At 53.2% G+C, this 15,838-nt stretch overlaps 1 protein-coding gene across 1 annotated transcript; it reads left to right on the forward strand.

The window, feature by feature from the left end:
* Nucleotides 1-496: 496 nt before the first annotated feature.
* Nucleotides 497-2,207, forward strand: MYOD1 (myogenic differentiation 1). The gene is made up of 3 exons (XM_060104917.1): nt 497-1,126; nt 1,610-1,688; nt 1,957-2,207. The coding sequence occupies exons 1-3, from the start codon at nt 497-499 to the stop codon at nt 2,205-2,207; spliced, it is 960 nt and encodes a 319-aa protein (XP_059960900.1).
* Nucleotides 2,208-15,838: the final 13,631 nt, after the last annotated feature.

The raw sequence follows: 15,838 nt of genomic DNA on the forward strand, positions 1-15,838 counted from the left end.
GACATTTGGAGAGTGTGCCCGGGAGCCAAGTGCTGCCGCGTTGGGCTGCCAGCCTCTGCTTGTCTCTCTGCCTGGGGAGGGGCCGGAGTGCGCGCGCGGAAGCGTCAAGGGGTAGGGGGCTGGCCAGTCTCTGGTCCCTACTGCCACCCAGGGGATCCCAAGCTCCTCCCCGCTCTATTCCTATTGGCCTCGGGCGCCCCCGCCCCTAGCCGCCGGCTAGGGCTCGGGGGCCCTTAGGCTACTACGGGATAAATAGCCCCGGGAGCCTGGCTTGAAGGTAGGGGTGGGGAAGTCCCAGGGCGCTGCCGCTGCTCTCCACGCCGTCCGTCGGTCAGGCGGGACAGGACAGGGCAGGGTGGGGGACAGCTGGGTGTACATTCAGACCCTCAGTACTTTGCTATCGCACTGCCGGTGCTCCGGAGCCGCAGAAAGTTTCTGGCAACCCCTGCCGCCGGGATTGGGCAAAGCCAGGACTGCGCCGCCCCCTCGCCGGGATATGGAGCTGCTTTCGCCGCCGATCCGCGACGTAGACTTGACGGGCCCCGACGGCTCTCTCTGCAACTTTGCAACAGCGGACGACTTCTATGATGACCCGTGTTTCGACTCCCCGGACCTGCGCTTCTTCGAGGACCTGGATCCGCGCCTCGTGCACGTGGGCGCGCTCCTGAAGCCCGAGGAACACTCGCACTTCCCTGCGGCCGCGCACCCGGTGCCGGGCGCGCGCGAGGATGAGCATGTGCGCGCGCCCAGCGGGCACCACCAGGCGGGCCGCTGTCTACTGTGGGCCTGCAAGGCGTGCAAACGCAAGACCACTAACGCGGACCGCCGCAAGGCCGCTACCATGCGCGAGCGGCGCCGCCTGAGCAAAGTCAACGAGGCCTTCGAGACGCTCAAGCGCTGCACGTCTAGCAACCCAAACCAGCGGCTGCCCAAGGTGGAGATCCTGCGCAACGCCATCCGCTATATCGAAGGTCTGCAGGCGCTGCTTCGCGACCAGGACGCCGCGCCCCCTGGTGCTGCCGCTGCCTTTTACGCGCCTGGCCCTTTGCCCCCAGGCCGCGGCGGCGAGCACTACAGCGGCGACTCGGACGCGTCCAGTCCGCGCTCCAATTGCTCCGACGGCATGGTAAGGCCAGGACGCTGGGCTAGAGAAGTGAGCGCAGCTCTTGGTATATCAGGAATGTGTTTCCGAGGGCGGGTAGCGGACCCTCTGGTGTGAGTGTTGGGCGGGGAACCTTCCCAGGAGTGGACCCCCGGTGCCCCAGGCAGCTGTCACTGGGGTGGCCTAGTGCTTTGGGGGGTGCACGGGACGGATGCGATCCACCTGATTGGGGGCGCTATTAGAACACTGCTGGGCCGACACGAAGATCGTGTCGTTTTCTCCGCTTATCCCATGCAGATTTGTGCTCCTAGGTGACTGTCTGCCCTCTATTTGGCCCGGCATGCTGCAGACAGCCCCTGCCCACACTTACTCCCCAACCCGGCCAGATCCGGGCCCGGAACTCTCGTGGCTGAGACTTAAGGAGTTGGAGAGGGGGCGGCTGCAGGGAGTGATGCTCCGGCCCCGCGCGGTTCCCGGGCCTGACTCGGTAGCCCTTGCCGTTTGCAGATGGACTACAGCGGCCCCCCGAGAGGTGCCCGGCGGCGGAACTGCTACGAAGGCACCTACTACAGCGAGGCGCCCAACGGTGCGTATTCGCGCCTCCTTCCCACATTCCCTTTTGAGCTGCCCTGGCTTCTCTTTACCTAGGACCTCCTCGCCTCCATCCTGGGAGATGGTACAGGGAATGAAATACTAAGCATGTACTTCCCTCCTTTTTCACCCTGAAATTTCGCGGGATCCTCTCGAATCTGGCCCATCCTCAGTTTCCTGTCTGCCCCAAATCACTGAGCCCAGAGGTAGGAGACTTGTCTGCGGCTCCACCTCTGCATACTAATCTACCCCTCCCCGCGCAGAACCCCGGCCCGGGAAGAGTGCTGCGGTGTCGAGCCTCGACTGCCTGTCCAGCATCGTGGAGCGCATCTCCACCGAGAGCCCCGCCGCGCCCGCTCTTCTGCTGGCCGACGCGCCGCCGGCGTCGTCTCCAGGCCCGCAAGAGGCGGCCGCCGGGAGCGAGGTCGAGCGCGGCAGCCCCACCCCTTCCCCCGACACCGCCCCCCAGTGCCCAGCGGGCGCGAACCCCAACCCGATCTACCAGGTGCTCTGAGGGGTTGGGCGGCCACTTCGGGGGGTGCCGCTGCCCTCGGGCCCGAGGGATGGTGCCCTTAGGGTCCCTCGCGCCCAAAGGATTGAGCTTAAATGCCAACTCCCCTCCCAACAGCGCTTTAGAAGCGACCCCTCCCGAGGTGTGAGAGGCGGGGGAACTGATGTGTGTTTCCGCACCCCAGGGCAAGGACATGGTCCTTTTTTGCCACGCAGCACCCTTCCCTGAGACCCGCTGCGATGGCCGTTTGATGTTACTCCGTGGGCCAGAGCTGACCCTTGAGGGCCCAGGCCCTTCCTCTTCCTCGCCCCCTCCCCCATGGGGGGTGGGACCCACGCAGACCTAAGCCCCGCCTCCGGACACCCCGGATGCTTAAAGGAGCGTAGCCTCTCTTTTCGGGAGCCCTCGGGACGTCGGCTCTTTCCCGCCGCTCCCTTGCCAAGTGTAACAGCTGTAAAGGTAACCGCTCCCACCCCCTCCCCCGGTTCAGGACCACTTTTTGTAATACTTTTGTAATCTATTCCTGTAAATAAGAGTTGCTTTGCCAGAGCAGGAGCCCCTAGGGCTGTATTTATCTCTGAGGCATGGTGTGCGGTGCGACAGGGACTTTGTATGTTTATACGGCAGGCGGGCGAGCCGCGGGCGCTCGCTCAGGTGTTCGCAATAAAGACGCTAATTTATACCGCGGTGGCTCCGGCTTTCGCTAGGGTTGGGGGCAGGATTTTGAAGGGGGGCGAAATCCGCGAACTGGACCACCTGTACCGCAGCGACCCCTGTAGGCCGCAGACGGATTGCAAGGAGGAAGTTGGGGGAGGGAGGGGTGCGTATGTTTCCGTTATGTGAGGAGGTTCTTCTGACCATGACGTACATCACCACACACAGGTCATCTCGTTGTCAGGATGGAGATTAGAACGATCTGAGTAGTTAATAAAGGATCCATGCCTGTCCCACCACCCAGAGATTCTGATTTAAAGTATCTGCCGCAGATACCCCCGGCCAGGAATTAGTATTTTTCAAAAGCTCCCCAGGTGATTCTGAAGTGCGTACACGGTTGAGCATCATGCCCCTCCGTACACAGAGTGAAGCCAGGTATGGTGTCCAGAAGGATCACTGGAAAGTCATGTCCCCCAGATGCGACTCGGAATCCTCATGGGCAGAGGATGTGATAAGGTGCTCACAATATTATGAGGAAAACTGTAAGCTGTAGGGCACTTCCAGGCTCTCAGTGATAGGTAATCATAAGGGGATGCATAGAAGGCCAGACAGGCACAGACGCGACCACTCTAAGTAACCCAGCACTTAGAGCATCCTGGCATTGTCAGATCTCATAAGAAGACAGGAGCCCAGAGCCTGCAAGGAGAGGGGCATGTGCAAACCTGCATCATCACAGATGGCATCAGTGCTCTTATCAAGCGATAAACACTCTGAGGGGAGGGGAGGGGCCATTGATTTAGCCAGGGGGCTGGGGAAGGCTTCCTGGAAGAAGAGGTGCCATTTGAACTGTGTCTTGAGAAACAAAAGAAGACAACACAACCACAATGCCCATAGATCCCCCCCCCCAACACACACACACACACAGGGGACACACACACACAGAGGTACCTCTGGGAGGGTACCCCTGGCCTGGCAAAAGTTCTGCCCACCCCACCCCCTAATTCACATACACTTGTCACCAGGACCTCAATTCCCCTTACCTCCCACTCCTACAGATCCTTTTTTTCCTGAAAACCCTACAGGCCCACTTTCAAGGGCTCTTCTTACCAAGGAGGGGCAGGTGTGGAGAGGGCCTGGGGAATGCAAGCAAGACATATTGGCAGAAGGCAGAGCAGAGGATCTGCTCTATGCTCTGGGAGAGCCTTTGCTCTCCCCAATGTAGGGCCCCTGGGGAGCCACCCAGGGCTGCTCTGTTACGAATGATCCTCTGCTTTTCATCTGGCTGCTTCCCCAGATGTGCCTTGGGGTTCTTTGCACTCCCTTGAGACTGTTCGGGGCTCATTCATGAATTCATTCATTCAACAGATGCCAGGTCCCATGCTGGGTGAAAACAGAGACCAGTGGACACAGTTCCTGACCTTGGGAAGCACCCAGACATTTGGGGAGACTGGATCTTTTAGCAGCTGGTTACATCACGATGAATTAAGTCCTATAATGGGGATGTATGTGGCAGAGGAACACAGTAGGAACAGAAGGTATAGACAGCAAGCAGCCCCTAATAAAAGTCTTGAAGGAATAGGTAAGGAAAGAGGCGCCAAATAAGGATGCTGCAAGCTGAGGAAATAGCAAAAGGGCAAAGACCCAGAGGTGACAGAAAGCAAACTGTGCCTTCATGGGGCCAAAAATGCTCACAGGGAGGGGCCAGAGGTGAGATGGGGAAAAGGCAGAGGCAGGGCCACATTGGACCTTATTTGGGCTTTATCCCAAAGGCAATAGGGAGCCATAGAGGAATCTAACTGAGGAAAAGATACAAACATATCTGTATTTTAGAAAGGCCAGTCTGGACTGACAGAATGGATAGGAGGGAACAAGACCTGAGACAGGAAGACTTGTCAGGAGGCCACCAGGGTTGCTCAGAGGAGACATGACATGGCCTGAACTGGGGTTGTGACTGGGGATGGGAGAGAAAGCACAGGAGTAGAGACAGTTGTGCCAGATAAAGTGTAGGTGTTGACGGTCCAATGGAGAACCCTGAGGGCACAGTCCCTACCCTCATACAGCTTAAAATCCACTGGGGAAATAGCCATTAGACAAAGAATCAAGTGAATAAATACATTTGTAGATGTTATACATGATGAGAAACTCCATAAGGAAAAGTAAAGGGCGCCGTGAGGGATGATAATGAGGTATGAGACGGTAATCAGGCACAGGGAGGAGGAGGCAGAGCTTCTGTACTGAGGGAACCAACCACATATAAGAAGAAGCCCCCAGCAGCCTGTAGGGTCACTATAGCCTATAGGGAGCTAGTGTGCATTAGAAAAAGGTGTCCCTTCTTTCCCAAGAACACTGCTCTGCACCAGGGTTCACGGCTAGGCAAACAGAGAGCAGGCTGGACTTCAGCCTCCACCCACCTCCTTGGCCAGGCGTGCTTTTTCAGTGAACCACCTACAGAACTATTCACAGAGTCTTGTGCATGGAGGCCCTAAGGAAGGGAGAGAAAAGGAGGGGCCAAGGATGACTTCAGGCTCTGGTTTGCTTCACAGGGGACGGTGGTGCTGTTACAAAGATGGAGACCTCTGGAGGAGAAGAGGTCACGGGGACAGACTTAGCACAGGACAGAAACCCAATCTAAAAAGGTTAAACCCCACAGGGGGTATGTGGGAAGGACGCAGGGCAGTTCGCATAAGGGAGCAGCGCTGCAAGCACCACAGCACCCATGGGCCTCGAGAGCCGGGATTGGAGCCCCTCTTGCTGTTCGATACATCCCCATTCTTGCCTCTGCTTGCCTTCCCTCCCTCCTAGTCCGTACTGGTTTTCTCCAGCAACTCGGGGGATTACCTCAGATCTCACTGCTTAACTCCATTTAGAAAATTTCCAGGGAAGAGCTCTAACTGGACCAGCTTAGATCATGAGGCAGGATTTGAACCCAGGCAGTGAGGCTCCAGAGACTGCACTCTCAGCTGCCCGGCCCTGTAACTGCTGCAGAGGAAGGAAGGAGAGAGCATCAGAAGGGAGGGGAGAAGCTAGAGCTTGGATTACCCCATGGATGATGGGATTTGAGGTCCCCTCCTGGCCTGGGCAGGGGGGAGGACATCTAGCTGAACCCCATTTGCAGTGTAGATGAAACATCCCTGCTCTTGGGGCCATTTTCACCTGGGCTGGATCTGAGGAGACACCGGGCCATGCTCTCCATAGAGACATATGCATGTCTGTACACACACGTGCTCATACAACAGCACACATGTCCCCAGAGCATACCACCAGAGGCTGGTGTACCTTGATGCCAAGGAAGTTTAAGCTTCAAGTCCTTGTCCCTTGCATGAGCTTCTTCTAAGGCGCTGGGAAAAGCCCTAGAAATATGTTCACATGGTCTAGTTTCTTTTCAAATTTTCCAAAGTAAAATATTTTAGCCAACAAGTTATGACCATTGTCTCTATTCCGACGTCCTCCCTGTGTTGGGTGGCATTTATGGGCATGTTGGGGTCCTCTCGAAAGGTATACATCTTGTTTGGGTTTAGTGGAATATATTTTAAATCAATGAAATATAAGACAGAAGTAATGACAATGAACAGTGAAATAAATTACAACGATTCTGACACATTGAGAAGACAGTTGTACCCCCAACATCTATTTAGATCATAGCAAAAAGCAGTTTATTAAAAGGAAGTGATAACTTTTTAATGGAATTATTGAAAAGCCTCTTTCATTGTTTGATAATCTAATGAACAAAGAAGAGTGAATTATATGAACATATTGGAAAGTGATTTAAATTTTTTGCTGGTCTAACACAAAATACTGACATCAACAAAGACAGAATAAAATTCATAATATGCCACTATAATAAGACCTTAGCATCAACAAACTTTTTAAATGAACCCTGCCAATTTAAAAGCATTTAAACTTAGCCACTGCATAGGAAAACTCAATATACCTTGAACTCTTACAGTCCACAGATGAAAGAAACTTGATGGAGTTTCTGCCAAATTTGACAATCCTAAAAGTGTACACTTTAGGCACAGTTTCCAATAGACATTTCCAATAGAGTGGTGAGCCTGAAAGAAAATCCCCTAAATTATCAGTGATATCAAACAAGTTTTGATCAACCATGTTGGAAGGAGAGACTGGATTATCTGAATTAGCTCTCAATTCTCTTTATAGAGAATGATATTACAGAATCACATTGAAGAGGCACTTAAAGAATATACAGCCTGATGCAAGTGGAAAGGAGTGGGCAAGACTGAAAAAGGCAAGAAAAAAGAGCAAGATGCAATAATGCATACTATCAAGGCAGAAAGTATGAGGAGGAAGATAAAGACAAAAATGGTGATGGTGCTAATGATGGGAAAAACAAGTTGGTTCTAGCTCAGTTTTTTCTCATCTATAAAACACTTAAATCCTCTGCACACAACTCACTAGTACTAAGGGGAAAAAATGTGAGGCTGTCTAATAGTCATTTTTATACAGTACAGAGTCATTTTTGTATAGTTAACTTTTTAATATTTGTTAGACAATATTTAACAGTGAGTTTTAATTCATATAGAACTTTCCCAGTAACAGGGGGCAGTACGTCCCAGATGATGTCAATGGCCACATAATTCCTGGGATCTAGGCCTGGCTGTGCCCCTAACCAACTCTGAGACCTTGGGAATGTGATTTAACCCTTTTGGACTTGGGCTCTCTCTCTGTGTAATGAATTAGTGAAAGGTATGTCCCAGTTCTGAAATTCTTTAGTAACTCAAGGCATTTCAAAGAAAAAGATAACAAAATAGGTCTTTTGCAGATAAGGGAGCTGGAACTATGACAGATTTTTCTTAGCATAAGCAAATTATTTATAGCCCTCTGGTTTACTGACCCTTCTTTAACTTTTCCCAATTAAAAAACAAATTGAGATATAATTTACATACCATAAAACTCACACTTTTAAAGTGTCCAATTCGGTGGTTTGTATTATATTCACAACTTTGTGCAACCATCACCACTATCAAATTCCAGAACATTACTCCCAAAAGAAATCCGTACCCCTTAGCAGTCACTCCCCACTCTCTTTCTCCCCGCCAGCCCAAGGCAACAACTCAGCTATTTTCTGTCCCTATGGATTTGCCTATTCTGGACATTTCATATGAATGGAATCACACGCTATGTGGCCTTTTGTGTATGGCCTCCTTCACTTAGCATGTTTTCAAGGTTCATCCATGTTGTAGCATGTATCAGTACTTCATTCCTTATTATAGCTGAATAATATTCTACTGCATGGATACATTATATTTTGTTTATCCATTCATCAGGTGATAGATATTTGGCTTGTCTCCATTTTTTTAGCTATTATGATAATGCTGCTATGAACATTCATTTACAACTTTTCATGTAAATATATGGTTTTAATCCTCTTGGGTATATATCTAAAAGTGAAATTGTTGGGTATATCATGACTCTATGTTTAAATTTTTGAGGAACTGCCAAAGTCTTCCCCAAAGCAGCTGCACCATTTTACATTCCCATCAGCAATGTATGAGGGTTCCAATTTTTTTGCATCCTCAACAGCACTGTTATTGTTTGTCTTTTTTTTTTTTTTTTTTGCGGTACGCGGGCCTCTCACCGTTGCGGCCTCTCCCATTGCGGAGCACAGGCTCTGGACGCACAAGCCCAGCAGCCGTGGCTCACGGGCCCAGCCGCTCTGCGGCATGTGGGATCCTCCCAGACCAGGGCATGAACGTGCGTCCCTTGCATTGGCAGGTGGACTCTCAACCACTGCGCCACCAGGGAAGCCCTGTTTGTCTTTTTAATCTAGCAATCCTAGTGGGTGTGAAGTGTATCTCATTGTGGTTTTAATTTGCATTTCCCTAATGACTAATGATGTTAGCATTTTTTTCATGTGCTTATTGGCCATTTGTACATCTTCTTTGGAGAAAGTTCTATTCAAATCCTATGTCCATTTTAAAATGAGTTTATTTGTGTTTTTATTGTTGAGTTATGAGAGTTCTTTATATATTCTAGATACTAGACCCTTATCAGATATATGGTCTGCAAATATTTTCTCTCATCCTATGGGTTGTCTTTTTACTTTCTTGATATTGTCCTTTAAAGCACAGAAGTCTTTTGTGGTTGCTGGAGTCCAATTTATCTATATTTTTCTTTTGCTGCTTGTGTTTTTGGCATCATATCTAAGAAACCATGACCTAATCCAAGGAAGCATTTTATAGTTTTAGTGCCTACATTTGGGTATTTGACCCAGTTTTAGTTGATTTTTCTATATGGTGTGAAGAAGGGATCCAACTCCATTCTTTTGCATGTGGATATCCAGTTGTCCCAGCACTATTTGTTGAAAAGACTATTCTTTCCTTCATTGAATTGGCTTGGCTCCCTTGGCAAAAACTAATTGACACTAAAAGTATGGGTTTATTTCTGGACTCTCAATTCTATTCCATTGATCTATGTGTCTACCCTTATGCCAGTAGCACACAGTCTGTTTACTGTAGATTTGTAGTAAGTTTTGAATGGGGAAGTGTGAGTCCTCCAGCTTTGTTCTTCTTCAAGATTGTTTTGGCTACTCTGGGTCCTGTGCATCTCATGAATGTACCTTTAAGTGGCCCTGTCCCGGTGGTATTTTCAGTAGCCACAAACCTTGCCTGATATAATATGGGAGCTGTAAAGTGGCATGGAAATTTAACGCAGGTTCATGTTAGTGCACAGAAAAAACAGCTATAGGGGAAGTTGATGATTTTTTCATTTTCAGTCATATTCGATACAGCTTTAATAAAATGAATGTTGTTTTGTTAACGGAACATCATTCTGTAATTGCAAAAAAAGTTGCAGCTGTTTTTGTTGGCATTATGAATGGTTCCAAATAAATATAACTTATTTAAAAGTATTATGTAGGTGTGTCAAGCAGTTAATAACAATATTAAGCTATTTTTTCTGGATTTTTAAACATTTTAGTATTTGTCAGCTTTCTAAAATTTACATTTGGTCCTGATTTCAAAGCCTAAATAAATATTCACTTTTGTACCCAACTTTCTGTTCTTTTTTTTTTTTTTAATGTGACCCCTCCCCCAAATGTCTAAACTTCAGGCCTCATAGAACCTGGACCCAGCCCTGCACACTGCCAACCAGGCTCACCTACAGGCTGACTCAGGCACGAGGGCCCACCAGGAGCACACACAGGAGACCCCACAAGGCTCCTATAAAGGAGTCGCAGAGGGAGGAGGACGCTTGGGGCAGCCACACATCTCCAGCTGCTTCCGGGAGAACTCAACTGCCCCTATTCGGTCCTGCCAGGGACACTCGCAGTAGTGCCCACGCCCACCTGTCCTGCTTACACACATGCACGCCTGACCATCCTTGTGCATCCCTCACCACAGCCATCATCGTTCTCTGCTCCCCACCCCCCTCCTACAGCCAGCAACGAGAGGCGAGGTGTTGAGGCCCATTTTCCCCAAAGTCAAGCCCAGGGAGGGCTGACGCTCTGCCCCTGGGGCCATACTGCCACTCTGAGGGACCAACGCTGCTGGGAATGGCAGGAGTCCATGAGGGAGACATGGGGTAAAGGCTGGTCACAGAGGGTTTGGGGGCGGTGGGCAGCCCAAGGGGAGGGGGAAGAGGGAAGGAGAGGAAGTTAAATGAGAGACACTGTCTCATTGGATCCTCACAATATATTATTCCCCTTACGTAGATGAGGGAACAGAAGCTTACAGAGGGAAAGTGACGAGTTTACACAGCTAGTAAACAGCAAAATGAGATTTGTACCCAAATCTCTCAACCAGAGGACATTTTACTCCCCAAGGGACCTTTGGCAGTGTCCATAGACCTTTTTGATTGTCACGAATGGGGAAGGGGTGCTACTGACATCTAGTGGGCAGAGGCCAGGGATGCTGCTAAACATCCTACAGTGCACAGGACAGCTCCACAACAAAGGATTATCTGGTCCAAAATGTGCAGAGATTGACAAACTCTGCACTTCCCCGGAGTATTCTTTACCTTGACCCCTTTCTAGACTTCCCCTGGCCTAAGAGATCTGGGATCCACTTGCCCAGGGGTCACAGGAAGGAACAAAAGGAACAACTGTACACCCCATTCCCAGCTTAGGTACCAGGGTCAGTGCTCAATCTATAGATCTGACAGCCACAGTCACCAGTTTCCCACTATGGCACTTCTAGTTTCACCCTCCCTTGTCCATTGGAGAGAGGAGTTCTGATCTGTGGAAAAGATAGCCTGCCGGTTGCACTGTTTATCATCACTCCAAAGCCGGCTCTGTGCCCTGGTTAGGTTAGTTTCCAGATGTGGCCACAAGATGGCACCCCAACCCACCAGGAATGTGAAGGCTCTGGGGCTGGGAGAGAGCATATGGCATGGGCCAACCTGGACCAAGGCCTGGGGGTTGGACTTAAGCCAGTTCCAGAGCCTAGCAGGACCAGATCTAAGGCCTGCAAATGCCAGGTGTGAGGACATAGGCCAAACTTGGCTTCAGGATTCCCTTCACCTTTTTCTTGTCTATACCCAGCCCCAGCTCGTCCTCCAGCCCCTCTCATCAGCCCCCTCCTCTAGCCTGAACAAGAGAAATGACAGAGCTGAGGTGTTATGATATAGGGCTTATTATTTTTCATATCCATCAATAAAGAAACTGATGTATAGAGAAATTGAATAACTTGCCCAAGGTCATCGTTTGTCAATGGTGGAGCTAGGATTTGAATACAGGTACCTTGGTCCCAGAGTTTTGCTCTTGACCACTGAATAACACCACCCCACTGGTAGTCCACTGCACCCTGCGCTGCTCCCCGCCCCTCAACAGCCAGTGATCCCAAAGAGCCTCTGGCACAGGACCACAGCTTTCCTCTTCAAGGGAGGGGGCGAATGGCTATGAATAAGGGGGATTGCGCACAAGTGGAAAGGGGTGAGGTTCTCAGCTGGGCTGAGGGTCTGTGGTTAGTGGTTGTTGGTAAGAAGCTCAGTTCAGCAATTCTCCCTCCCTACCCATTTCTTTGGGGCTTTTTCGCTTTTTTTTCTATGTTGCCCTCTTGATTTTTCTAGGCTTTCTGCAAATGCCAGCCTTCTTACGGTGTGAAGGGGAAGTGAGAGAAGGGACTTTTGTGTCCCTGCTTAGGATAGAGAAGGGGGAGATCCTTTGAGGCCTGGGGTGTCATCAAGGATGAAGGTGAGAATCCTCAAGTGGGACAGCGTGGAGCACCTCATGGGCGGCTCCCGTCTCCCACCTGGAAGGCTCCTCTCTCGCTTGCCTTGTAGGGGATTTTAGGTGCGACAGATACACTTTCACATTCCCCCTCCCTCCAACCCTGGCCTGCCTCTTTTACTAGCCCTTCAGGGCCAGTCCTGACCAGGGCTCCTAATAACCCAACTTTACCCCTTCTAGGAGCCCTTGGCCTCTCTCTGCCTCTCCCTCTGCTTCTCCCCACCATCTGGGGCATGCTTCAGTTCCCCATTATGGCTCACCATGGGGTAGTGGCCTGAGTGGGCCCTGGACTGACTCCCCGAGAAAACCTGGGTAAGTCTCCCTTTGACTCAGCCTGAGTTAAGGGCTCCAGACTCCTACGGCCTCTGACACTAGGATACTAGGATCCTAGGCTCTCTCCTGGCCTTTCTCAAATCATCCAGCCCTTAATGAGGAGCTAGTGTACGCTGAGCACTGTGAAGGAAGCAAGCAAGAAGGAGCCTTGGAGGAGCTGATAGTCCTTTTTTACTGGGAAATGAAATAAGCTATAGTGAAGGTTAGGGAGCCATACTCTGATCCATGTGGTCCTGCAGGAGAGGGAAGAGGTGGAACCCTGGGCCCCTATGGTTGACAGAATCTCAGAAGGCTTCCTGGGGGAGAAGAGGGACTAGACAACGGGCTGGAAGGAAGGGAAGTTTTGGCGAGACCTCTGTCTTGTCTCTCCCCATCTTGATTTCTCCCAGCTCTGTGTGTGTGTGTGTGTGTGTGTGTGTGTGTGTGTGTGTCTCCATCTTTCTGTGTCCATCTTTTTCTGTTCCTTCTGGGGACTCCATTTCTCTGTTTTATCACCTCCTTGAATTGGGGCAGAACTTTCTGAGAGAACTGTGTCCTGGGAATCTGAATTTGAGCCAAGCTGAGCTGCACTGGGTCTGGCTTCCTCATGGGTAGGGGACAGGGCTCACACTGGTCAGGGTGAGAGGGACACGACACTGAAACGCACTCTCATCCCTGTATTACTCTGAAATAATTGTGTTGAAGGGGAAGAAGCTCCCATTTAGAAGAAGAACACAGATCAATCTCTGGAGTGAGGAGGTGCCATCCTGGCCCCAGACGCCAGCTCTCTCTTTGCCTCTGCCCATCTCTGCCCCTGTTTCTGCCATAACTCTGCCTCTCTCTGTCTTTCCCCTTGTCCTCCTCCCACCCCTCATCTCTTGCTCTGCCCCTTGGCCCTCTCCAAACCTCTCCATTCCTCCAAACCTTTGCCCCAGCACACACAGATTTCGCTGGGCCAAGTGAGGAGAGAGATGTCTGCCACACAGCTTCATCCCCAGGCCCACAACCAGGTCTGTGGGTCAGTGTCAAGGGACAGCTGTCTGTGCAGTTAGCAAGTGCCGACAGGTAAATAAGAGCCTCATGTCTTCTTAATTAAATAGCCCTTTGCCCAGGCAGCCTTGTGTTCGATTGGGCTGGGCTGGATCAATAAGTCTCTTTCCAAGTGCGGCCACCCCTGGAGCTGGGCCTGACCTCCCCAGCCTTGCCCAGACCCACTTGCCCACTTCCCTGACTGCCCCGAGCCCCTGGAGGGCAGGGTCTCTTGTGCCTCTGTGCCTGGGACAGAGCCTGGAACAAGTAAGAAGTGAAGGAGTGATTGCTCGATTGAGTAAACTGAGGCACCGCCAGCAAACGTGGTCCAGGAAGCCTCGGAGGCCCAAACTGCAACTCCCGCCCCAGGATCAACCGTGAAGCCAGGAATCACAGCAGGGGGCTGCTCCTATCCAGCCCCCAGACACAGCATCAGCTTCCCATCCAGGGCAGCTGAAGCCCTATGGAGAAAGGAGGGCTGTCAATGTTCGCGGCCGCTAGAGGCAGTTGCTTCTTCTGACCTCTAAGGACAGAATGCTCTTTTCACAAGGGATCCTCACCTAAGTATCCTGGGCTAGTGTGGGAGGATCAGTGAGCTGGTATCAGGACGGCAGGGCGTGTGGCACTCACGGGAGACTAGAGTCAGCCTGGAGTTAAGAAGGGCCCAGGGTCAGAAAAGGGTCGAAAGGGGTTAATAGGGGTCCAAGATTATTGGGTTTTTAGTAGAGGGCTTAGAGGACAACACAACCTAGTACAGGTGTGTGCTGTGTATAGGGGAGCGCGGGGTGTGTTATTTTGGAATCCATGCAAGAAGGTACCTATGGAAGCGTCATGGGGGCTCCAGGTTCCCTGCAAGGGTCGGTATTGAACAGCTGCTTGGAGCGGTCAATACTGGTCCGGGTCGAGGTTTCTCTGATAGCGGTCAGGGGTGTCTTGTTTCACTAGGGAATCAGACAGTCCCTAGTTTGGAAAGACAGGGGCGGGTACCGACGCCCTTCTCACCTCAGTCTGACCCTGGGGCGCGGGTTGAGACGTCTCCCGGAGCCCCCGCCCACTGAGTGGCGCTCCCCGGGGGCGGAGCGTCGGCGGGTCCCCCGGAGCCGCAGGATCGGTGCCGGGCTGGCGCCCCCAGCGCCGGGGTTGAGGGAGGCCGGGCTCCGCGCGGGGCGGGGAGGGGGGCGCGGAATCAGGGCTTTTTAGGACCCAGCGCGGCGCCTCCCTCCGGGGGCGAGTGCGGCTGCGCGCGCCGTGTGCCAGTGTCCGGAGAGCGGCGGGCTGGACGCGGACCGCGCGAGCGAGCAAGCGAGCCAGCTAGCCGAGCAGCAGCCCCGGCAGCAGCGGCGTCGCGGCGGCGGCGGCCGCCCCGCACGTCGCCTCCCCGGCCTCACCAGCCTTGCCTCGCCGCGCCCGGACCCGCCACCCCCGCCTCCCCGGTCCGACCGCCGCGGCCCCCTCGCCTCGGCCGGCACAGCCAACAGCCTGCCACAAGCAGGGCGCAGAGGCACCGGAGTCAGTGCCCACCGGCCCCGCAGACGGAGCCCAGCCCGGAGAACCCTTTCCCGGCTCCGCGGAGCTCCGCAACAGTCCCGGAGCTGTCCCTTCAGCACCGCCGCCGGAGTCGAGTCGGAGCGCAGCCCAGCGGAGAGCCCCAGGTCCAGCCGGAGCGCACCGAGTGCAGCGCTCCGCAGCAGCAGCACGGAGCACCAACCCTGGTGCCCCTGCCCAGGGTGCCCGCCATCTCCTCCGAGAGGCGGGGAGAAGGAGCGAGGAGGGCGGGCGGGCGGGCGCGCCCGCCGCCGGGTGGGAGCAGGCAGCCAGGCAAGGAGAGGGAGGGGGCCGGAGTCCGCCCTGCGCAGCCGGGCCACGCAGGGAGGAAGGCAGCGGGCATCCATCTCCCCCACGCCGAGAGCGTGCTGCGGCGACCACCTCACAGCAGAGCGCGAATTTCCAGATTCCCTCTCCTCCCCTCCCCTCCCCCTTCCAGGGGCTGGTCTTTGACCGGCCCTGGAAGCAGCTGACCTTCCCCCCGAAAGCTTTGTGTCGATTTGTCCATTTTCCCGCTGAGATGGGGACGGGAGCCCGGCCCCCCCACCCTCTTTTCCCTCCTCCTGGGGCTCGCCGCTGAGCGCCGCCGCCCCCTTCCTCCCTTCCTCCTCCCTCTTTCCCTCCCTTCTTTCCTCCTCTGCCTCCTCCGCAGCCGGACCAGCTCCCTCCCACATCTGGCGCCTAGAGACCCTGGGGATCCCGCGCACACGCCCTTGGACCAGCACCCGACAGAAAGCGCCCTGAGGGGCTTGAGTCGCTCTGGGGGTAGCCAGAGCCGCGGTCCTCTGTCCCCTCGACGGCTGGGGGGAGGGGGGAGGAGGTCGCGCGCCCCCCTCCCCGGCGCCAACTCCCCCTGGCGGCCGCTCCCATGGGTGTCGCTGGGCCGCGCCATGCCTAAGGAGGCGCCGCG

Source organism: Mesoplodon densirostris, chromosome 7 (genome assembly GCF_025265405.1).
Source record: "Mesoplodon densirostris isolate mMesDen1 chromosome 7, mMesDen1 primary haplotype, whole genome shotgun sequence".
Lineage (NCBI taxonomy): Eukaryota > Metazoa > Chordata > Mammalia > Artiodactyla > Ziphiidae > Mesoplodon > Mesoplodon densirostris.